Source organism: Eucyclogobius newberryi, unplaced genomic scaffold, assembly GCF_026437365.1.
Source record: "Eucyclogobius newberryi isolate DKJ021-1_F unplaced genomic scaffold, fEucNew1.0.hap1 SCAF_16, whole genome shotgun sequence".
Lineage (NCBI taxonomy): Eukaryota > Metazoa > Chordata > Actinopteri > Gobiiformes > Gobiidae > Eucyclogobius > Eucyclogobius newberryi.
Window position 1 is genome coordinate 19,975,382 of NW_027315790.1, and position 24,918 is coordinate 20,000,299.

The following is a 24,918-nucleotide window of genomic DNA, read 5'->3' on the forward strand; positions in this document are numbered from 1 at the left end:
GTGTCATTGTCCTCGTCCAGGCTTTCAACATCCATCTCCTGTTCGTCCATCTGTGGCTCATTTTCCTCTACTGCACTTGAGTGTCTTTCCACCTCTTGGTCTTCTATAGTGATCTCCTCTGCCAGCTCATAGTGTTCCTCAGGTCTCTCGTTCTGTAGTTGTAATCTTTTTATGCCTCTTCATTCATCCTCTTCATCTGAACTGTGTTCTTCTTGTGGTTGCTGTTTTTGTGCCCGTTTGTCACTCTTCTTCTTCTGTTTCTGTGAAGGCAAATTGACTTTTTCCGCAGGCATGAAGTCACAAGGAAGCAGGAGGTTTCTGTGCATGATCCGTACCCGTCCTTTTCCACTTTCTGGCCGTATCTCGTATACAGGACTGTCTTCATATTTCCTTTGAGTCACCACGTATACTTGGTCTTCCCAAAACGCTCTCAATTTACCCGGACCGCCTCTTTCATTCAGATTTCTCACCAAGACTCTGGATCCAGGATTCAAATCTGCCCCATATGTTTTCTTGTCGTACTGCATTTTTCCACGTTCACCTTCTTTGTTGGCTGTTTCTGTGGCAAGTCTGTAAGCATCATTCATTCGGTGTCTCCATTTCTCTGCATAATCTCTGTGAGATGTACTTTGGTCTTTTACAGTGAGTCCAAACATCAAATCGATGGGAAGTCTTGGGTTGCGGCCAAAAAGGAGAAAATACGGTGCATAACCTGTGGCTTCACTGCGGGTGCAGTTATAAGCATGTACCACTTTTGCTAGAGAGACTTTCCAGTCTGCTTTCGCTCTCTCAGGCAGGCACCGCAGCATGCTCAGCAGTGTCCTATTGAACCCCTCCACTTGGCCATTGCCCTGGGGGTGATAAGGTGTAGTCCTGGACCCCTTCACTCCGCTGTACTCCTCAAGCTTGGCGAACAGTTTGTTTTGAAACTCCCTCCCTTGATCATGATGGAGTCTTGTAGGAAAGCCAAATTTCAACATGAAGTCTCCATAGAGTTTCTCAGCGGCAGTTTTTGCAGATTTGTCCCTACAGGCATACGCTTGAGCGAATCGAGTGAAATGGTCCATTACAACCAGGATATACTCATATCCACCCTTACATTTTTCCAGATGGAGGAAATCGATTGACACAAGCTCAAATGGGTGCGTTGTTGTGATGCTTGTGAGAGGAGCTCTGGTTGGTTTGTTTGGGCGTTTGTTCTTGAGGCAGCTGCATACTCGTGTTATGTGGTGTTCAACATTGCGCTGCATATGAGGCCAGTAGAAGCGGTCTCGGATCAGGTTTAAGACTCTCTCCACTCCAAGGTGTCCCATCTCCTCATGCAGCTCTTTGTAGACGAGTTCATGGTATTTCTTGGGCAGAACCAGCTGGGACCGGTTTGCTGTTCTTCGGTACAGTAGCCCGTCTTCATTGATGTGGAGTTTTTGCTTTTCTCGAGCTAGGGCAGCTACATCCGTGTTTTGAGTCTGTTTCACACCTTTCGGCCAGTAATTTGAGGAGACATATTTCAACACCTGTCCAATGATAGGATCATTACACTGTGCTGTGAGAGCAGTTCGGGACAGTCCTTGAACTGACATCGTCATTTGTTCTACTTCCTGATCAGCTATTGCAGAAGAGATCGTGAATGGACACAGCCAGGGGTCAGTACTTTCTGCATTGACAGACAGAGCCTGTGTCACGCTGTGCATCACTTCATGTGCCACTGTCTGTGTGCAACTTTCCATGTATCTTTCCATGTCCAGCGGCATGCGTGATAAGCCATCTGCATCACGATTAGCTCTTCCAGGACGATACTTGATCATGAACTGGAAGATGGTAGTTCTTCTCTGGGGCAGTTAGAGTTCTGGACCCGTATGCAATAACACGCAACTTCCCTTGCTGGTTCTGGTAAAGCACTGCTCCTAAACCCTCCTGGGATGCATCACAGTGTAAGATGAATGGCTGTTCAAAATCAGGGTATCCCAGGATTGGCGGCTGTGACAGGAAATCGATGAGCTTATTCAGAACTTGTTCATGTTCAGTTGTCCACACAACAGGGTAAGATGCTGGGAGCTGACCACTTTTTACCATCTTTATCTTTCTTGTCTTCTTTTGAGCTGTTTTTTTCTTTTGAGGCATTGTCTTTTGTCAAGAGGTTATAAAGAGGGGTGGCTATGCGTGAGAAGTTAGGAATATAGCTTCTGTAATAGGAGACAAATCCCAGCAGTTTCCTTACTTCACCGATTGTTGTCGGTTTCTTCTCCTTGAGTGCCTGAACAGGGGCAATGTCTGCAGGGTCCATTGTATATCCATCGTTAGTGACTAGCCTGCCCAGAAATCGCACCTGATTCTTAAAGAGCTCACATTTCTTGGGTGTAAGTTTCACTCCATGAGTCTCATAGCGCTGCAGGACACTCTTCAGATCATTAAGATGATCATTAAACGTTTTGGAGTGGACCAGGTTGTCGTCCAGGTAAGGCAAGCAAATCTCGTCTCGTAGCCCCAACAGACACTCCTCCATTGACCTCTGGAACTCAGCTGGGGCAGATGATAAGCCAAAAGGTATTCTCACCCACTCATATAATCCCCATGGAGTGATGAATGCTGTGAACGGACGACTTGATTCCTCTAGAAAGCCCTGGTGATAGGCCTTTCCTTGGTCCAACACCGAAAACCAGGAACTCCCTGTCAACGTATTAAGCATGTCTTGGATCCGCGGAATGGGATGTCGGTCCGGGATAGACTTTCGGTTCAACCCTCTGTAATCACAGCACAGGCGGAGGCTGCCGTCCTTTTTCCTCACGCATACAATTGGACTGGAGTAAGGCGATTTGGACTTGGTGATCCAGCCTCTGTTCAAGAGGTCCTCAAGGTACTCTTTGACTTCTTTATGGAGCGGTTTTGGTATAGAAATATAGGTGTGTCGTAACGGTGTAGGGTCACTGAGGCGGATCTTAAGCTGCAGGGATGGTATGGTTCCCACATCCATGTCATTCCGAGCAAAGACATTGCTCATTTCTCTCAGCACTTGTCTCACTCTGAGCTGTTGTGCGGGGCCAAGATGATCCAGGGGAACTGGCGGATCCCATAAACTGTTGTCTTGTTCGTTAATCCTACTTGGTTGTTCTACAGTCTGTTCAATAGTTTGCGTCATTACCTCCGGTTGCATCATTTCCGCTGTTTTTGTGTTAGCTGGGTATATTGTCTTCACCGCTTGAGTTTGTCCTAGTGTGGTTCATGGAGGCAGGAAGATGTCATGAGCCGTGCCATTTGTGATTGGCAGGGTGACACTAGACCACGTCCCTCGTTGTAGTCGCACCACACTCTCTTGAACCCCCAAGCCCTCTGGTAGATGCAAAGGAGAACTTGGCTCAAACAGGACATCTTGTTGTTCTGGAAGGGGACTGGTTCTCACATTACACCGGACAGTCTTTGTTTTGCCTGCAGGAATGGTAATCAGTTCTTTTCCTGTTTTCACCATGCCTTCTCTTAGCCCTTTCTCTTTATTTCTCATCACTTTCAAAAACACTTCAGTTTTCTTGCAGTCAAAGGAGAAAGCTGCACTGATAGCATCTGTCATGGCACGTGGTGGATATATGCCCCTATCCAGCAGGTACTCGATTACATTGAAACCAATGATGGGATCCTCTGCAATTTCCTCTTGACCTGTTACCAGCACTGGCACGAGCAGCTCCATCTGTGTGACCTCAGAAGTAGGAAGCTCAAACTTCACCTCAACCCACCCATGAAAAGGAATTGGCGTTTGATTCACTGCCCTTCCGTCCAATATGCTATGGCCCAGGATTTCTGACAGACTTCTCACTTTTGTATGCGGGATATTCTGCTGTCTCCATTTCTCGTTGATGAGACAGACTTGTGAGCCTGTGTCCCACAATGCCTTTGTTTCAAGTCCATCAAACCTGCAGATGATCATGTGTTTCTTACCAATCAGGTGGAGGAGCTGGGCTCTTCGTTCTGGTGAGAGGAGATTGATGCTCACTACTGCTCTTTCTTTTTCTTCAAGGTCAGCTGCTCCTTTTGTTTCAAGATACTGAATACTGTCTGTAATGAGTTTGTGCATATCACTTTGCTCTTTTTGTTTTGACTGTGGAACCAGTGGAAGCGTTTGTACCATGCTAGCTGAGAGATCTATTGGCTCAGTTCGGTCCATGGGCTTTCTTCGGGCCCTACATCCTCTGGAAAGGTGACCACTCTGTCCACATTTAAAGCAATGATCACACTGTTCCTCCTGGTCACGCTCTTGGCACTTCTTACAGCCTCTTTTCTTGTTTATGCGTGGTTGGGGGGAATATCTTTTTGATTCGACAATGGCACTTTTTATTTCAGCTATTTCCCCTTTAAGTTTGCTTATAACGTCCAGCAGTTCAGATTCTCTATGAGACACTGTAGGCAGTGTTTTAGTCTTTTGCGGCACAGCAGGCCTCCAACAGCATTCATCTCTGCTCCTTTCGATGTCTGAGGTTCTGCTTTTATTTCCCTGATCCTTGTTTCCTTGCTGTGTTTTCGAAACGTCTGTTGCCTCTCCCACTCTAGGCTTGCTGCTTCATTAATCTTTGCAATCAGAACATCATCAGTAACCTCAGCATCATCAAGGTAGCTTTTTATTTGGTATTTGATATTATCATTTATGAGTCCTGTACCCACAGCTCGCAGAAACCTTTTTTGTATTAGCTCAGCACTGTACTGTTCTTCTGCCCCTGGCTCTCTTGATGAAGCAAAGAGACGCTCCTTTAACTCTATTGCTCTAAACAAAAAGTTCTGTGGGGACTCATTGTGTTCTTGGGTGATGTTAATCAGTCTGTGGTAGAGATCAGTTGAGCTATCCTCTTTGTAGTGTCCTTTAAGGATAGTTCGGAGTTGAGATAGTGTCAAGTCTGTTTTGATCTCTAACATATCACGGAGAGTCAGGCCTGGGCTAACAGCTCTGATCACAGCTTCCACTATTTCGGCTTCACTGTGCCCTTTTCTCCGTCCCGATCTGATGAATGAGATTGGAGTATGATAATTTATCCTTTTGTCCTCTTTCTCCAATTTGACCATTAATTTTGAATTCTCTGCGTATGATAAACTCAGGTAGCTGAGTTGGCGGTGGAGTAGCTGACCTGGGGACAAAAGATGGCTTTTGTTCATGTTTAGTGGCACTAGTTGTGAGTTTTGCCATTTCTTCCACCAGTTTTTGTGTTGCTGTCTGGAAGTTAACTTGGAGAGCGGCATATTGTTCTTTCAGACCGGCCAACATTGCTGCCTCTGGACTGGGATTTTCTTTACCAGACTTAGTTGTGTCAGTTCTTCCTTTCAGACCATTTGCAAATGTTATCAAGCGGGTTAGAAACTCACGTGCCACTTCTTCTTCCTCATCTTCCGTAGCTTTATCAACTACTTCACTTATGGCTCTGATCAGCGTGTGCTTCTTTTTCAGGTTTTCAGTTGAGATTTTACCGTGCACGCATACTTCCAGGAGTTGCTCACAGTTCAGTTGCACCAAGACTTCACTGAGCTGGTCTTGTAGTTGTTCGAACTCCATCTCTGGGCATTTCTGTTTCTTGCTGCACCGCTCATCCCACTTCTGACACCAGATTTTGTTGCACATTTCAAATATGAGGCTCAAAGTGTATTTTCATTGTTATTTATTTCTACCTGTAACAAAGACAAACATTTGTCAATGTCCATGTCATGCTCTCTGTTGTTACAGGAAACAGTTTTACTTTTATAATGTACAATAGCTCAAAATAATCATAAAGTAACAAAATATCATATACATAAACAAATTTGTGACAGACATGTGTCTTTGTTCTCTTAGAACGTTTTTAGATTAAGCAAAAGTGTCATTCTTAACTCTCCTGGTGATCCCCTTTGTTTTGATTTGCATTTTAGCATACTTATGTTAGCATAGCACAAAGTTACAATAAAACAACAACCAGGCTTCAACTTCATAATCTTACAGACAATTTCGGCCTAAACTGTCCCTCTATTGCCTTATTCATGTTCACAGTTCCCATATAAACATTTGTTTTACCACTTTACCTGTAACAAAGACAAACATTTGTCAATGTCCATGTCATGCGCTCTGTTGTTACAGGAAACAGTTTTACTTTGAGCAGACGCCCCAGATACTGAGATAATAGAGCTCCCCTTGTGGTGTGGCATAGGAACTACACTAATGCAAATCAGCGAATTGAACAGTCTGTCTTTCTAAAACAAACAAAAATGATATTAAATCAATTATAACATGAAATAAAATACATTTCGGGGGGTGCCCTATTTGCTAGTCCCACATCTATAAGAGTTTTGTTTATAAGAGTTCTTCTATTGAAAGTGTTTTTCAAACTTCCTATAAGTTATCTGTTATTTTCCTCTGTATCTACCTGCGTTGCAACAATGAAATTTCCCCATGTGTGGACAATAAAGGATTATCTTATCTTATCTTATCTTATAATGTGACAAATATCATAGAGTCCACTGCAAGACCTTCATCCCCATTATTCAAGCTTGGTATTTATAAGGAAAGAAATGCTTGTGGCTCTTGCTGTGAAAATAATAACCAACATCGATTGTTTTCTTCTTCACAGTCTGCAACAGTGCAACAACATTGCTTGATTTGATGATTCAAATGTTAAACTTTACATTGTGCACATGACCCAGCAGCCATGTGTTTGGGTGCTGGGTGATGACACAGCTCAAATAGTTGAGATGTTCTCCACATTGTGTAGCCTGTTTACACTGGTCCAAAACTTCCAGGGACAAAGCAAATAAAAGCCTGGTATAAAGCTGGGAACAGAAATAGGGCAGATCTAGGTGCCACTAACGTTTGCTCAGGGGGAAATCGTCCTTCTGTCATAGAAACCAGCAGATGTGCGCTGCATGGCAATGGGCGGGCAAAACTGGTTTAAATCTTTGATGTTTAGACCTTGGCATGGCTTAAAACGATGCTTCTTACAAATTCTACTTGTTTTTCTCTATGACAGGTGATGAAGAGCAGCGACTCTCTTACATTAGGGATTCAGACCTACTTTAAGTTTCTGAATTTACACAGCAAGTGACATACTTTACAGTAAGAGGGCGATGACAAGGGTCAAAAAGGCTTTAAACAAGCTACTTCAGAGCTCTAAGTCAAACACAATTCAAAGGAAACAATGATCATGCACAAGATGAACCACATGTTTATTATAGTGCTGCTGATGGTTCCTAACCACTGCAGACTGGAAACATCCCATAAGAGCTCTGTCCTGTTGGTCCAGGCATCAAATTAACATCTAACCTTAAATCTCAACTGTTTCTAACTAAAATAAATCCAACTCATAATGAAGAGATAATAAATTGTCACATTATTATGCTTCATATTAATGGGTTTAAGGTGATGAAAAAATAGCACTGTTGCCATAGCATTTTACAATTCAATTCCATCGTATGAATGGTTATAGAGTAAAGTTTTTCATTAATAATGATCTAAATCTTTTGTGTGTTTAGTGACATAAAAGTACCAGTATGAGTTATGTGCAGAACATGTTTCAGAGGTGTGAAGAATACAACACCGCAGTTTAACACCAAGGCAATCCAAAAAATGACATTTCCATTCACTGAATAATAATATCCAAATGCAACAGTTAAGTATATAATAAAATGTGAAACTTAAGATTTGTTCTCAGTCAAACAATAGTTTCTTTCTTCTGATGTTTTCCAAAAGCCGCTCTTGTATTTGGAGTCTATCTTTATTGGCATATTAAACGCCATCTTTTTGTCTTTTTTATGAGGCTGCTATAGTAACCTGCATGGTATTCTTGTAAATGTTGGACAGCAAGTCACATACCTAAAAATTGACGATAAGTAATCTCTTAAAACTTTTAATGGCCTGCTACGTGGCTGTACTTTGTCCAGTTTTATACCCCTTTTGATTCAGTTGTTAAACTTTAACTGTATGGTTTGACTGAGTCCTCCATGTTCCGCATGGGCGACTTGAAAACAACTCTCTCCATGTCCTTTGAGTAAGTTAAATCTATCAAGAAGACTGGAGACAGGAACCAGACTCATCAATAGCCCTCGATTTAGCCTCTAATCACAGGCCAGTGGAGCCTGTCAGTCCTCATCAGCTGACACATGCTCTTAAGGCCTCAGACTGTGCTCCTCACTCCAGACCCTCAATGACACATGCTCTTAAGGCCTCAGACTGTGCTCCTCACTCCAGACCCTCAATGACACATGCTCTTAAGGCCTCAGACTGTGCTCCTCACTCCAGACCCTCAATGACACATGCTCTTAAGGCCTCAGACTGTGCTCCTCACTCCAGACCCTCAATGACACATGCTCTTAAGGCCTCAGACTGTGCTCCTCACTCCAGACCCTCATTGACACATGCTCTTAAGGCCTCAGACTGTGCTCCTCACTCCAGACCCTCAATGACACATGCTCTTAAGGCCTCAGACTGTGCTCCTCACTCCAGACCCTCAATGACACATGCTCTTAAGGCCTCAGACTGTGCTCCTCACTCCAGACCCTCAATGACACATGCTCTTAAGGCCTCAGACTGTGCTCCTCACTCCAGACCCTCAATGACACATGCTCTTAAGGCCTCAGACTGTGCTCACTCCAGTGCTCCTCACTCCAGACCCTCAATGACACATGTTGACCTTTCACAGTCAAATTCACCCTGAGAGCAGCTTCAATTAGTTTAAAAACCCAACAGCTAAAGTGACATTATTTACCCGTGTGCATGTGCAGAGTAAAAAGACGCAAGACCGCATTTAAAAAAGAAACCAACTTTATTAATACTTTCTCCTTTGTTAAAATACAAAAGAATTCATTTCTAAGTTACTCGCGTTGACAGAGCATAGTGGCTTTTGCTTCAGAAAACAGAAACAAATTGCTACTTACAAAGTGATAACATTTCCTAAAGTTCCCCTGCAGTGACCGAGTCACAAGAGTTTTCCTTTTCACACAAAGTCTGCAGAAGTTTAGGATAGACACGGCATTACTGCTACATTAAGGCCAACTCCTACAGACACAAGAAAACCGTCCTTGATAAAGTGACATTGTCGTTTTTTTTTAAATATAGTTTTTGAAATTAAAACAAAATGAAAAGCTTTTCAAAAGCAGTATTGCACAGATAGATCTCCCAGTACCCTTTCAATCATCCAAACAACTCGAGTACGCCCCAGAGAGGATTAACTGGATTTTGACAAAAAAGATAGCCCCTGCATTACATCCAAAAATCATGTTCACTCATTTCTAACTTTGTTGGCATGAGCCTGACAAAATGTTGAATCTATGATCTGAAGTGTGAGCCACATACTGGTTTGGCTTTATGGTCACAGTTGTATCGGTACAAAGACCATTTGAGACCTCAGGGTCACAGCACTGGGACCATATTTCAGTGAGTGTCATTAGTATGCCGTGCACCACACAGGCAGAGCTGCCTCCCTTTGAATACCCCCTCATTGGCATGGAAATGTGGAACAAGATAACACGTAATTAAATATAAAAAGTATCTCACTAGACACAGTAAAATGCAGTTCTGACGAGCTTTAAAATGGCAGCTTAAAAGTGATAAAGGATATGTACAGTATAAAATATAGGAGTTGTGTGGCCATGAGCCTGATATAGAGCAAAACAAAACCTGATCAGGTCAACTGATACAATAATTTAACAAAAAAAAATAAGAGACTCATTTAAAATCTAACTGCAGCAGGGAAGTGTATGCAACCGATTTGACAACATTTTGAACAGATGTTCAAACAAGCACATAGGAGTTTAAAGAGTGGTGGAGTCACTGTAATGGGGGGGGGGGGATCTTCACATGTGGAAGATCTTGTGTTCATAGTCGGGGCAGCTTTGAGGAGAGTCCATGTCTCTGCAGATCGGAGCTGGGATGTTGCTGCGGTGTTGGTGGTTGTCTGTCAGAGTGAGGCTGAGCAGACTGGTGCACGTGGGCAGGTACACATGCTGCACATGCTCCACGTCTGACCGGCACACAGGACACAGCTGTGGACACAGACAACAGCCATTTTAATCATAGGACACACTAAACCTGAGCTGAAAGGGAAAAGAACTGTTGTTTAGTCACTTGGCCTCCAATCACATTGTTTTGAAAAGTGCTGCCGGACACAGCAGATAATTATTCTCTGCTGACATGATGAGTGAAGGTCAGAGAACAAAACCTAAATCAAAATGTTTCCCCAAACTTTAATGACACTACTTTATTAGCAACGATTAGCCAAGTCACGTTTTCTATTTGGTAATGGAGCAGGATCCACAGGCTGCCATAATCCTTTAACACTTGCACCATCTGTTCAAAGAGGGACATTTAGCTGATTAAGAGGCCAGTGAGGCCGAACTTCAGCAGAGCTCTGGGTGCTGTTTAACGAGCTGATGAGTAGTGCAAAACATCTGCAGCTTTGATTAATAAAGAAATGACTATTGAATTCAGAACAGCTTGTTAAGATTTGGCTAAAATAATTCTTCTGATCATCTTGACTGGGCTCACCTGAAGCTGGCTGGCACAGGTCTGGCAGCACACCATATGTCCACAGGGGCAGAAAGCGGCGTCGATCTCCTCCTCACAACAGAGCATGCAGAGCAGGGCCTCTCGTAGCTTCTGCAGCCTCTCCTGGAGCTCACGGCTCTGCTGGCAGCTGCCACAGTCCAGCCCCTCCTCCAGCTGGTTGTCCCGGGTCGGGGATCGTGAGGGCGACGAGCGCTCCCCACTGTTGTTACGGGGCACCAAATCCACCATGCCCGAGTTGTACAGTGTCCGCCGGGCGTGGTCGTACACTTCCTTGGCAGTGCGGCGGATGTCAAAAACGTATTTCTTGCCCAAGTTGATGTTTTCATTCAGGAAAAGAGAGGCAAGATGTCCCTTAAAGTCTCTGCTGTACTGCATCATGACAGCGCTGGTTACGGTGTCACACCTGAAGAAAAGACATTTCATAAAAGATCAAGATTGTTTTATTGTTAAGCATGGGCTCTTCCTTCAAGATGTTAAATAAAAAAAATATATTGCTTTGCTCATCAGAAAATAAAAATCTGCAAACTGCCAGCTAAAAGACTTAAAACAAAAGGCCAGCGTGTCCTTTGTACTCCGTGCCATTGTCAGACAAATTCATAGGTCAGCCTTTTGAATTGGTCCAACTAAAATGTATCACTTTATTTTTCAGAGCATTCAGGTTATGGACATGTTTTGTTCCTTGCCTACTTTCTGTCATGAAATAGAAGAACATTTCTGTTAACCTACTTCTAAAAGAGTTCATCATTTACTGTACTGCACTGTACTGTGGTCTCATACAGGGCACACTAGTCAATCAGAAGATAAGTAGTTACATGAGCGCTGGCCTCACCTGTAAAAGGCATGAGTCTCTGTGATGGCCCTGTAGAGTCCACTGGCCGCTCTGTTGCTGATCAGTTTGAACAGGAGCACCATGCTTTCACTGGTATCCTTGGTGACCGTCAGATACACACTTTTTCCTGATTGTGTGGCAATCTGGATGAGGGGGTAGCTTATTCTAGGTGGAGAAGGAGAGTCACATTTTATTTATACATTAAACCTCAATAAAACATTTATAGAATGCACAATGTATAATAAATTATTATTTTTTTGAGCCAGGACTACAATTTTTTTTGAACAATTTTGGAGTTCATCAAGACTATTGACAAACGGGTGCTCTACCTGTTCTCTAAGGTGAAGTCTTCTTTGCAGATGGCGATGCCCTCAGGTCCCACGCCAATGGCCATCCTCTGTCCATTGGCGTCCCTGGCCCAGTGCCACTCCACCCCATAGTGCTCCAGAGAGGAAATGAGCTGCAGTGCCTGGTACTCCACTGACGCCTGGCTCATCTCCTCCAGGCCTTTGTGTCGAGCCACAATACTGTAGAAACAAAGGTTTGACTTGGGTTACATTCAAAGTTACTTTTTCATTTTAAATCCAGAAATACAATACAAGCTTAGCATTGTGTTTTAACTATCAATGTAAAGTTACCATAATGCGAATATTGTTGTGTGTCAAATGATTTATCTGTATGTACTGAACAGGCTTTGTGGGAGTCTGTTGGTTGCACAATGTGCACATTGCAAAACAAGTAGAGAAGGAAGTCTGTAAAGCTTGGACCAGTTCCCAGCATGTAAAGGTGGAGCTGAGACTGCGGTGCAATAATGGCTCCAATTAAATACTGCACTCATTACAAAAGGCACATTTGTTTACACATATAATGATGTGAATAAAAAGAGACACGAGGCACCAGCTTCCTCTGCAGGGGTTTGAAACAAGTACTGCTCATTATGGAAGTTCATCTTTCTACTTGGCCTGTAATCTTAGAGCTTTTATTAACTTATGAGTTCATCTTTAGACTTGACTAATGACTCCAGGGAGAACAAAGCTGACATAACGGGTCAGCAGGTCACGCTGATAATGTAATAACAGGACCATTACATAAGACTTACCAAGACAATAGTGTCAGATAGACTGTGCAGTGGTATCTTTGTGGAAGTAGTACAAGTGTTACACAATGGCGACGTTTTATTTGATACTGATAAGACTCCATTAAACACAATCACCTTAGTTCAGAGATCCAACTACCACCATTACAATTATAACTATTGCTATTAAGTAAATGTAGCCTTTGCATGGTTGAATCGCTGAACTTTTTATGTGTGAAGTTAGAGAATGTCATTTCCTCGTAGACTGTACCTGTCAATAGTATTGGGGCCGGGCTCCTCTCCACACAACTCGGAGTACCAGTACTGGGCAGTGTTCTGGTTGTAGTCCCCAAACTCTGCCTGAGCCAGCAGCGCACTCAGCTCCACCGCCTGATCCGAGCCCATCCGCAGGTGACCGTTGTGGAGGTCCTCCTTCACGTGCATAAAGAAGAGGTTCCTAGGAACACAGGACAAAGATGGTCAGGACCAGAAACCACAGAAATATAAAGACTAAAATAAGCCTGTACAGAAAGTCAGTCACCCCCAGCGCAGATTGTTTTATATAATAGAACAGATGCTGCTACAACTACAATAACACATTTGGATGAAAAACATACATTTCCTGACACATTTAAGGCAATAGTTGACTAAAGAAGACTGAGACAAACAAGGACTCAAAACTAAAACTATTAAAAGTACTAGCTCAACCCCATATCTGACCACACTGAAGATCACACGATCACACCATTACAAATATTCACAGAAACGTACCAGGAAACAGTATTTCTCTGTAAAAAGGGACCTTAAACTCACATTTCACGCCAATATCTCAACTCACTCCAAGCCTCCTTCAAAACACATGGTTTGCCATTGTTTTCCAAAGAACATTACAATTGACAATCACAATTCTAATCCAGTCACGTTACAAGCTGCTGTGACCAGACCGGGGAAGGACCGCGTCAGAAAGGGCATCTGCTTTAAACCCTATGCTAAATCAATGTGGAAATCGTTACACACAAAGTTTTAAAACTAAAAACATATTTTCTTCCCAAAGAACAAAGCCTAAATATAGAAGATTCAGAATAATATTTTTTTTCATAACGTAATACACTTTATTTGTGCCGGAATTTAAGTTTTCTATTGTGAAGTCTATAAACTACAAAATGTTCTCTTCTTTGTTCTTCCCAAAGATGAAAGGATGTTGTCTTTAGCAGAAGATGAGAGTAAACAACACCCCCACCCTCCTTTACATCCCAAACACAGATGAACTGTAGTAACCTCACAGATCCTCCCGTGGGACGACCTCTGCCCCACTAACCTTAAGAAGATTGAAGAGCTACTTGTTAATGCAGCCACAAACCTGTTCAACAGCGTTCTACTGTCCCATGTGTTTGCTCGGTTTTTCCTCCAACCACAACAACAGTCAGATAAGATTTCATACTGTGTTTTTGGTACAGCCCAAAAGGCTCCAGCCTGGATTTTAACTGAATACATTGACTTGCCGCACCCTGATGTGCCAGGCTTAATCTTGGCTGTCGTTTCCTTATAACAACGCCCTTGAAGCAACCATCATTTTAGCACTGTAAAAGTAATGCAATCCTAATTGGACATTACAATGGCTAAGCAGAGATTCTGTAACCGTTTGTATGTGGACAATCTAACTTATAGTTAGTGTAAATCTTCCTGTTAAAAATGCCTCCTGCAGTTTTTTTCTTCTTGGGAGTCTCTGGGAACAAAGAGGACACAAGAGCCATCCACAGATGACGTGATGCTCCTCGTAGGATTGGGTGTCAGACCCTGTTGGGAAAGGGCCACACCTGGTGGTGACACACACCACACATCATACTGTAAGAAGAGTAACTGTCCAACAACAAGACATTCCTCCCTCAACGCACACTCAAAAAACCATCAACAGAAGCAGAAATGTGCAGCTGCGATGCACACGATCTCCACCCCAACAAAGCTTTGGACCATAACAACTGACTGGCCCCAGGCATAACAAACAGTGCTTTGATACAGCGTTAACATCCCCGTTCCCTCCGATGAACAAGCACACACAAACAGGGCGCTTCATTGTGTCGGGCCCAGCAGGAGTCATGTGATGCGGCCGAGCTGGTTAGATACCTGCCTGACGCAAACAATAGGGCTGACTCAAATGCCAGGTTACTACAGGTCAAACGAGGAGGGTTACTGTAGTGCAGGTGCCTGGGGTTACTCCCGTTTACTAATTGACGAGCATTTAATTAAGCATCGCCAGAGTTATTCATCCGTCTCCGTCCATGTCATCTTCAGTCTGGAGTTGCCAGTGCAAATCCACAGCTTCCGAGCATTGATTTCATAATACTTTCCTGAGACAACCTCGTACATTTTTCACAGCGTGTGGCAGTAGACTTTTTTTAATAAACAATGAAAGATTACATAACAATAAATATCTATGTATTGAAATATCTTTTTAATAGGCACTTTTTAAATGAAATGTTGAGGTTCCATCTTAAATTCTAACTTGACTAATGACTTGTGTATCTTGTAGTAGCTTGACAGTTACTCATTACTCAGACTCTGGGCATAATTCCAGTCTCTGTTTGTGAAAGAAAATACTTATTAGAGAGTGGAGTGGAATAGGTTAGTGCTGACAGAGGTTACTGGAGTTCATGGAGACGCAGAGGACATGAAATGACACGGCTGCTTCTCACAAACGCAACTGTTTAAACCACAATCCATGTGAAAGTTTTACAAGACAGCTGCTCTCAGAATTGGTTTAGCTTTAAAAACGGCAAGGACGAGCCATAAATATGTTAGGAATGGAGTACTGCGCAGGGGTCAAGGTTCATCGTGCACAAACATATTGAATAATTAACAAGACAAATCATAAATGAGGAAGTGGTCTTGTTTAACTTGAATGTCATTTAGGGGGGAAATAGTGAATGGAGCCTTATAAAACTAAACCTACAAAACAAAGAGTTAACGTTCATTTATTAGTACGTTTTCAGACCAGCAGTGTTGAAAAACAGTGTAGGAATTTGCCTGGATTGACTAGTGTTTTTAAAATAGAAATTCTACCCAAAAACACTTTTCTAAAAGAGAGTGCCCTTCAAGGTCTCCAGCCTTTGTTTTTCTAACCCACATGCAAGTCACACGCTGCAATCCAGGAGTGTAAACCACAACTAAAGCTCCTTGGCTTACATCCAGACCAATAAAGACTGAAAAGGTAATCATAATACACAGTTTATGTCAGTCATTCAGAGATGGGACAAAGAGGAGAGCAGGAGAGGGGGTCCGCTGCATTGGTCCAGGAATGTCAATCTGGTTTAAGTAATGCAATTAAAACAAGCCTGGACTCTGAAGAAAAGATAGATCTAAAAATAGACCATTACTGGCAGTGAATCATGATAAGAATCTAACTTGCATCAACATCCAATTTGATATTTTTTCTTCACTCATTCCCCCCACCCCCAAGACTCGGCAAGAATAATTGTTTTGTTTTTTTACTACTAAAATATATATATAATATATTATATACTGAAACTAATCCTCAAACAATTTAGTTTTAGTGCAATAAACTCGACTTTTGTACCATAAACTGTGTATACTCCATAAAGTTCTTCCCAGTAACGATAAAGTCATCAACTCAACTAAAGTCTCAGCGCACCTATAAAAGCTGTTGTGACAGTTTTTAGCTGTGGTATATATTTTTTGTTTAAAAAGGCGGCGAGTTGTCAACCAGGCCATCGCTAAAAGGAACAAAACGTCCCTTGCAAACTGAAACTCAAAGCCTGGAGACTGTTGCTTGCTCTGGCCAATCAGCAGAGGAGTTTGGCCTGCGCGCTGAACAATGTGGTTGGTGAGCTAGTCAAATAATTCGAGCCAGAAGCAGCGGTGGGAGGTTACTCTCAGCCAATGCACTAAAGTAACCTCCACGGTATTGTCCTGAGGGTATGATAGAATAAATATGACTATGACAAACAACTTTTATGATCCGACCAATTTAATGCAAAGAAAGATGTTGCCAAAAATAGACTGTTTCTCTCGGCTCGGTTGCGTGCACCAATAAAACAAGGAAGCGATTGTATTCAGAGCGCCATGTGTTGTGGTCTTGTGTTCTGTACAAAGTGGTTAAAACTGCAATCAAAGCAAAAAGTTAAATAACTATAGTAAAAACTTTTAATGCCCAACAAACAATGAGCACAGACCTGGCTGGTGAGTGGATTTGGAGGTGGTCTAGGATTTGATTTGCTGATAATGTAACTTAAACAAAATTGGTTGTTAGCTTCCACTTTCATCTCCATTTGTGAATAGTAGCAGTAGTTTGTCATGAGTACTGAAAATCAGATCCTGAGTAATACTAAAACTACATACACATTTGAGCAAGTGCCGATACGCCTACTAAAGGAAAATCACTTAAAACAGGAGAAAATGTGTCCTTTCCTGAACAGTTTTAGAATGATCTGGAGCTTTATCAGATCTGAAAGACGACGACAGGGTTTAATAAAGTAAGTACAATTATGTTGCTTTTAAATAGTAAGTCTATTGTGTAAAATCTTTACCGTGACCTAAAAATTAGCATTTATTACCATAATAGTCATTGTGGTTTTGAAATTGTTTTCAAGAATCCAGTACATTCCTTAACATCTAAATCGAGTTTGAATATGGCGACAACACTATAGTAGAGTCCCATTTACTGGAGAACAGGCCGTCCATTACAACAAGATTTGTCTCAGGTCCTTAAGACCAGCAGGAGTTTGAACTGCCTGTAATTGCACAAGACAGAGGAAACAGACTGGCTGTCAGTGCAGTAATTAAGCACTGATGAGAATTGAGAGCTTGAAGTATTTAAACCAAACACTTGTTCCTCTGGTTTTCAGCCAAGCTCACCTCTCTGAACAAAGCAGTCAAATCATTTCTTGAAACAATGGGCGTTCAGAGACTAGATAGTGTTTCACACAAGGATCGAGAGAATATAAGGTCTGTTCCTTTGAGCATTGGCATTGGATTTTGAAATGGTAGAAAAACAGACGAGTTGTGCCTCCAAGGGTTAATGAGGGGGACCCCTGATGAAGCAGAGGTGATGGCCGAGCCCTGATCAGAATGTTAAACAGTGAAACTAATGAAGGGAAACATTCACATATTTAACTCGGAGCAAATGGGCCTAATGGTGCGGATAACGGGCTGTTGTTGGGGCCGCTGGGTGACACTTTCCCTGGGTTTTTCTACGAAAATGGGAAAGAACAAATAAGAACATGACAGGCGTGCTAACGAATGCAATTAGATGTTCGAAGTAGCATGGCTGACTTGTTTTACAAAACAACAGTAAATGTCAGTGCTAAAAAGCTAACAGAATGTACTAATCTGCTACATGTATGTGTGAAAAGGCAGTGGCCCGCCAGAGTTTACGTGGCAGACCTTATGTAATCCGCTCTGGGTCCAGTGGTGGTTATGCAATTCACATATAGAACAGGCCCTCCCTCTGCTATGCGCGTTGCACATTCTGCTGCAAGATTTGTTCCAACTTGCACCATTTGCCAAGTCAAACATATAGTTAGATACAATGAGAACGTGATACACGTGAACTAAATGTGCCAAGAACAACTGGGTGGAGAGGAGTAAGAATATGGAACAGTAAGTCCTTAGTGGGATGGAAAATATCTTTTATGTACTTCATCTGAGAAAACGTAAGTCTGCCCAGTGCAAAGACAATATAGTTGAACAAAATCAGTTTAGCTGCAATTGTGAGCATGAACCGGGCCCTGAGGCAGTGCTTCCTAAACTAGGTCAAAGGTAACTCGAGCAGTGAGCCAAAGGGGCCCTCCATCTGATTGGTCAACATTACAGCAAAGGTAAATGAAGTCCTCTCATGAAAAAGGAAATGAACAATTTAAAAAAGACAAAAAATTTCACTTTTTTCTATAAGTATACAGTAGTTCTGCTGACCTAACAATAGAAAGCAGAAGAGGTAAACACTTCCGTCAACTTGATGTTGTGAGCATTAAAAAAAAGCTTCCTAGTGTACACCCTTTTCAGCACTTTATCTCACCTTTCTTTAACAACCCAGTGACCCCCGCCCTCTCTGCAGAGGCCTGCCGCCCGCCATCTGTTGATAACCCCTGCTAATCTCAGGGAGGTCTGATGGCCAAGGGCCCTCCTACATCGCACCCCCACAGCCTTTCACTTTTCTTTCACACTTTCCAAACATGGCTCATTGTCAGGAAGAGTAAGAAAAACTGTCAATTAATAGAGAGGACGGACTGCATTTTCAACCACACAGCAGGGCAATATGTGCCAGTGGTGGGCGCAAGAACGTGTTAGGCCGATTTATAAAGCATTGCATAAAAGCAAAGCAAGACTTTTGTTTTGGAGATGTGTTACGACTTCATAATCTGGTGGACGCACAAGATAAAAAGCGACTCCATTAGAAAGTAGCACACTGCAAATGTTTATTGTAAATACCAACTTGAACTGGGTCAACCATTTAAAACTAGAAAAAAAAAGATAGGTTTGTGTTTTGGGCTTATTGGAGTCACATTGGAGTGACTTGTATTTATTCAATAGGAAAAGCATTGACCCCTGACTCTTTCAGGGTACATTTAGGTCTATACGGTATATATCTTATCTTATCTTACATTTACAATTTAAACACAGTGGGTTTTAGTGTATTGACACCCCTTGAACATTACGTAACTTGTAAGGCTTTTGCACTGTACCATAGGCAATGAAAACTATATGGAAAACAGCAGAAATGTGACTCATAATGCAAAACAAGACTGGTTGCATCTGGACGTTCCAACTGAAACTGTGACACAATTGAAACAAAAAGCACAACAGAAGTCATTTGGAGCTGAATGGTGTCGTGGCAGAAGTCCTGGGTGTCGCTGTGAAGTCCCCAAGGGGAGTCACAAAGCGGCCCGTAGCCTCAGAGCAGCCAGATCACATTTCCTGCTTTGGCGTTTCTTTCTAGAACGACCTATAGTAACCCCGGAAGGAGCCGCCGCAGAGGTAACTAAAGGGCATATGTCTGCTCAACCAGGAACAAAGTGATGAGATTAGGTCCTGTCAAACTATGGGCTTGTTGTTCTGCAGCACGTGCTTTTCTGTCGCGTCCCACATGCCACAAAAATGTGTCTTTGTTTCTTTTCTGGCAGCCAGCATGGGCTTTGAGCTGCTGTAATTTAGAATGGACTCTGATATTGCTTGTCCCATGTGGCATCGTGGATTTCAAGAGAGTTGGACGGACGGATTTTTTACCTCGTCTGCTCCTGAAGAATGAGATGAGGCTCCACGAAGAACTTGACTCGGAGCCGGAGTCGACACGGCGTCACGTTGTCCATTTGCTGGCAGATGCGGTTCCTCAGATTCAGCCACAGATTCTCGCCCTTGCTGCCCGTGAATTGCAGACCGAAGTAGTCCGCTTCAATTATGCCCAACTTTCTGCAAACCTAAACCAAAAAAGGAAAGAAGGCTTCAGACGTGATCGCAACAAAGCGCTGCAGAGTGTGATGGGGGTCAGTCTATTGCTTGATGCTTTACAGTTAAACGAACAGTCAGAACACAATTCACAAAGTTATTCTCTACCGATTTTTCTCTGCGACATTTTCCTACTCCACAGCTGAAGACAGTAGGTTGAAACAGTTAAGTGCCATTGACCTAGTGGCCGCAGTTTGAGTTCAGACACGGCTAAAGCACTTTGGACTTCCCCTGCAGTGCCGTTCACATGCTGATCGGGCCCCGTCATTGGAAGCAGACTTTGAGCCTCTGAAGGGGGTAAAGAGGGTAAAGGGGGTTCGGCTCTCCCACGCCCCCCTCCACAGCAGCCCTGGACTTATTACGTAAGGGCTGCTGCTGCTGCTGCTGCTGCTCCAGCAGCATTGGAGGGTCACAAAAAAAAAGACATAAGCCCATTCATACCCAAGACAAGTTTGGAAATAAGCCATGCATGCAAAGTGGATTTACAGCTGGATGAAAACAACTCTTGGCAACTATTCAGAGAGAGGGGAAGTTTCAATAGTGCCTTGCGCGTGTGCACGTTTCCCCCCACACACTTCAGAGACTGAACTGGAGTAACCCATGAGCGCATAAGCCGCGCAGGTAGGAAGAAGGAGACAGTAGCAGCAGTTCCCCAGAGAGTAAATACTACGAGATCACGAGAAAATACTCTTCATCACGCAGTACTCCAGCGCGTAGGAGCGCGCACAGGGAATTTGGACATTTTGTTTCCTTGTAAATGAAGGACAATCGCTCCAAGAAAGCTGAAATATGATAGAAAAATAATGGCATGCAATGGAGGATTTATTACAAATTGCAGCAGGACTTTTAATTATGAGATACAAAATTGTCCAACAACTTTTTGTGTGAGACTAGTCGTGTTGCATGATCCGACTGTGACCAATTGCTACAAAAGTACAGTGTCCCTTTTTAGGCTGCAAAAATAAACAAATAACACGTGAAAAGCAGTTGTTGTCATGTCGTACCTTATTGAGACAGTCTTCTCCGTTCGCCTTCGCGTCAACTTCCACTTCCATCACCACGGAATCCGGGCGCGTAACGTGGCAGAGCATTTTGGCGTTGTCTTATTTCTTTGGTGTGCCACTTTTCAAAAACGATCCAAACCTGTCCTCTGTCTTCCTCACAAAGCCCCCGACATGAATCCCCCGGTCACTTTCTCAGCCCTTCCTCTCACTTCCTCCGTGTGGCGAGCTCTTTTAGACCAGAGCCCGACGCCAGCTGAACGCTATATCAATGAAACCCCGCCACCGTGCCCGCCCACTCCGCGCCGTCCAATGAGAAGCGCGTTCGCGAAGGCTGGGGGAAACATTCGACCAATCACAAGTCGAAGATGCGCGACGGTGGGTTTACGGATCGTGCAGCGCGCCCTCGTCTGGTTGTAGAGAGGTACCGCGTGTGTTTAAGTGCGCTCACCTGCTCCCGGTGAAGAGGACGTTTTTATCGAGTTTTTTTTTTTTTTTTTTTTATTGCACAGCTCTGGTGAGTTGATGGCCCGTGTACAGTTCCCAGCCTCGCTATTGTGAATAATGTATGAAGATGCTGTCCAAAATAGATAACAGGAAGTTCACTTTGCCGTCCACTTTCCAACTTTTATTAATATTGCATGGCCGTTTCTACCTTCTTATGTTTTGCTCGGAGTGTTTACATCGAGTCAGTGTCATTGCATTGGAATGAAATTAAAGTCATTGTTTGTAAAGTAAGTAGCTTTTGAATGGGTGCGACGGTGCGTACAACCGGATGAACAGGAAACTGGAAAGCAACAATAACACATGATGCAGTTTAATTATGTAATGCAAATAGGAGATCTATGTTGTTCCCTTTGGTGCTTGCGTACTACTTATTTATATTGGCTGGATTAGTTCTAACAATTGCAACTTTCTCAGAATACCTCTGTGAACATGTTCTATGTTAAAAGATTTTGAGTGGCATCATCTTTTTCACTGTAGAGAAATGACACTATTCAGCACTAATTAGCACTCAATGGTGGCAGAAAACATATTTTATTTTGAAGCCGTCCTTTTTGATCAGTTTAGTCACTTTCAAACTTTTTTGTCCCTAGAAGATGCAACAAAGTGTGATTTTGTTATAACAATTACAATCCAGCTTGTTTTCACATGATGGGGGAGAATTTTAGAATGGCGGTGCCACAGTCTTCTCTGGATAACACTGGGTCCTGCAGGTCAGCTGTGATCTGCAGAAACCTTCACCATGCAAGATGCTCCAAGCCCAGCCATTCTTCTGCCAGGGGACATTTTACAGTTGTGTGTGGCTCCTATCCCAGGGTTGGACTCACTGCATCATTCAGTAAGATACTGTATAGTGTGACCCTCAATGACATGCAACACCAGCAAATTTAAGTTTACAGTGCTATAGACAATCAAGGATAATTAGGATGACCAAATAGTGGCGGAGTATTTAAAACAGTGTAGCAATTTAATTTCTATAAATCTGAAAAGGTAATCATCCATCCATCCATCCATTTTCTACCGCTTGTTCCCTTTCGGGGTCGCGGGTGACTGGAGCCTATCCCAGTGACTTCGGGCCTGAGGCGAAAAGGTAATTAGCCCCAAATAAATTGTTTATTGATTCTATTGTGTTTAAAAGTAGTTGCAGCAGAAAAAAATGGTGGTGTAGACATCCCTGTTTTCCCTCTGTATTTTCTGATTAGTTTTTTTGGAATTGTGTTGTTGTTTGTGCTGTGATCATCCCTTTTATATTGGGTAAATATACAACTATTTTTCACTGCACGCTCTTCGTGTGTGTGTGTGTGATAGATGCAGCATGCTGAGTGAGTGAAGTAGTCAATGCCCTTTTGGTCTGAGATGATGTAAGATAGAACAAACCAAAAGTCATGTTCCTCTGTGCAGCTGGATGTCCATAAATGGTGTCCTGGGAGAGCACTGAGTGACCTAACATGGACTGTCTACGTGAGAGTGGGAGAACCAGCCGAGCACGAGGCAGAACAACTGTACTGGACATTGTGTACATCACCCACACCCACAGGTATATATATATATATATATATATATATATATGGTAATGGCGAACCAACTGGACATAGTGGTGGTTAGAGCTGTGTTCAAAATATTGATACGGCGATATATCGTCACGGACTCAGTATCGATACACATATCGATATTTTTTTAAATTAAAAAATAATAAATTAAATACGCTCCTCTCGGTCGAGGTGAGAAGGAGCTGTGGACCTGATCAGAAGCTGCTCTGTGCAGAAGATGCTGCTGCAGCATGTTCAGATCATGCCAATTGTTTGGCAAGAAACATGCAATACTTTACTAGAATGTGTTGCATATATTTCTATTTGGATCAGTTGGTTGGATGTATGAAGTTATTAGAGCAGAATGGATTTATAAATAAGTGCTTTGTGGGCTAATTTCCAGCCACTGTTCCAGCCAGTGTTCACACTCACAACTCTCTCATGCACACACCAGCATACTTGGACTCTGTGGGCAAGGAGGGTGAAATGTCTTGCCCAAGGACACAACAACAGTGTGCACTACCGCCTCACTGTGGCACCAAGCATTCTAGCCAGAGATTGGGCAATGCCAAGATGGTATGGCCTCTTAACTACATATGCTACACATGCTGGGCTGAAAAGATAACTTATTCATAGGATGATTGTATTCTGATGTTAAGAGAACTGTTAGCATGAAATTACGTGGCTATCCATGTATCAGTACATGTATGTCAGTAAGCTTCGACTATCAAAACATTTATTGTATCTTGGACTCAGGATACGTATTGTATTTGAGATACTAGACAATGAGTATTGCCTAGTACTTCTCGATACACTGCCCTCATGATCTCAGTGCTAAATGACTAAACTATGCAGCAACTGTTTATCTTGACACAGATGAACACAGTTCTTAGTGTGCCTGTAGGAGCAGATCTTGTACGCTGTGGACATTTGTACACATAAATCACATGGCTACTAAGGTCTGGTGGTCATATATTATTTCAAGTTGTTTTATTATTTCTATTTTTAATTGTTATTTTGTTTAGAATATAAAAAACAACAAAAAACAAATTTTCTTTTCATCCAAAGAAAAGAAGGGTTATTAAGTTGTTTTAATATAGAACTCTTGATTTCAAATGCACATTAGTATAAATGAAACAACCATAGAAGCAAAATAAGACATTTGCTCACATTAAGGCCCCTCTAATGCACATCTAGGTCAAATTTGGGGGTAAGGCATCTGCCCATCTGAGCTATTGCACAAACCCTGTGCTCTGGCAGACTCCGGTCTGTGGCGAGCTATGACATCATGCGTTGTGACATCACTTCCCTTTGAGGCAAGTCACCGCTGACTCGACTGGAGCGTGAACACATCCCCACACAGGGTTTGTTTATCTGTGCATGTTTGCATGGCATCACAGCGTCATCACTGCCCAGCGCTGCAGCCGCTGTGCCACTCGGAGCACACACTATGGAAGGGCCGAGCACACGGAGAGTTCTTCTGGTGCTGTTTAGGAGTGTCATTGCTACTGCTGTGATTTAAATGCTCGTGTGAAGTTAGAATAATGAACAGAGGCCAAAGAGCAAGCAGCTCTACTGATTCGGACGCAAAGCAATCAGATGATGAGGACTCGAAGGACTCTTCACAACACAGATCAACTTCATCAGCCGAGGAAACATATTCCAGTTCTGACATACTGTCAGCAAGTCGGATGAAGAGGAGTCAGGGGTTTAACTGCTCTTTCAGCTTTGAAGAGGACCAACAAGCACAGTCACAGAGTGGAGTCCAAACCCACCCACCACAGAGCTCCAGAAGAACCCCAATCCCAGAACTGGTGCGGTCAGAGCCAGCAGCACCGTGCTTACATCCACAGGGACAGGACGCTTGTGAGAGACAGCCTCAGAGGACAGGTTTGTTCAGGCCTCAGGGCCTATGGCTCGCAGTCACCAGGTGTCTGTCCATCAGGTGGCCTCCATGTTTGTCTCTCAACCGACTGGACAGAAGTAACAGGAAGCTGGCCTACCAAAAGGACTGTAACCAA

At 43.0% G+C, this 24,918-nt stretch overlaps 1 protein-coding gene across 1 annotated transcript; it reads right to left on the bottom strand.

Moving 5' to 3' along the window:
* Positions 1 to 8,740: 8,740 nt before the first annotated feature.
* mylipa (myosin regulatory light chain interacting protein a) lies at positions 8,741 to 21,091 on the bottom strand. Its single transcript, XM_072447829.1, has 7 exons — positions 20,868 to 21,091; positions 19,645 to 19,835; positions 12,677 to 12,862; positions 11,660 to 11,857; positions 11,331 to 11,495; positions 10,481 to 10,904; positions 8,741 to 9,978 (listed from the first exon to the last, which is right to left on the bottom strand). Exons 1-7 carry the CDS (start codon positions 20,952 to 20,954, stop codon positions 9,790 to 9,792), a joined length of 1,440 nt encoding a protein of 479 aa, XP_072303930.1. The 5' UTR covers positions 20,955 to 21,091; the 3' UTR covers positions 8,741 to 9,789.
* Positions 21,092 to 24,918: the final 3,827 nt, after the last annotated feature.

Coding starts and splice junctions, on each gene's coding strand:
- mylipa (XM_072447829.1), bottom strand. CDS start 20,954: ATGCTCTGCCACGTTACGCGCCCGGATTCCGTGGTGATGGAAGTGGAA. Junction 11,858..12,676: donor GGCCCCAATACTATTGACAG/GTACAGTCTACG, acceptor TTGTTTCTACAG/TATTGTGGCTCGACACAAAG. Junction 11,496..11,659: donor GACTTCACCTTAGAGAACAG/GTAGAGCACCCG, acceptor TTCTCCACCTAG/AATAAGCTACCCCCTCATCC.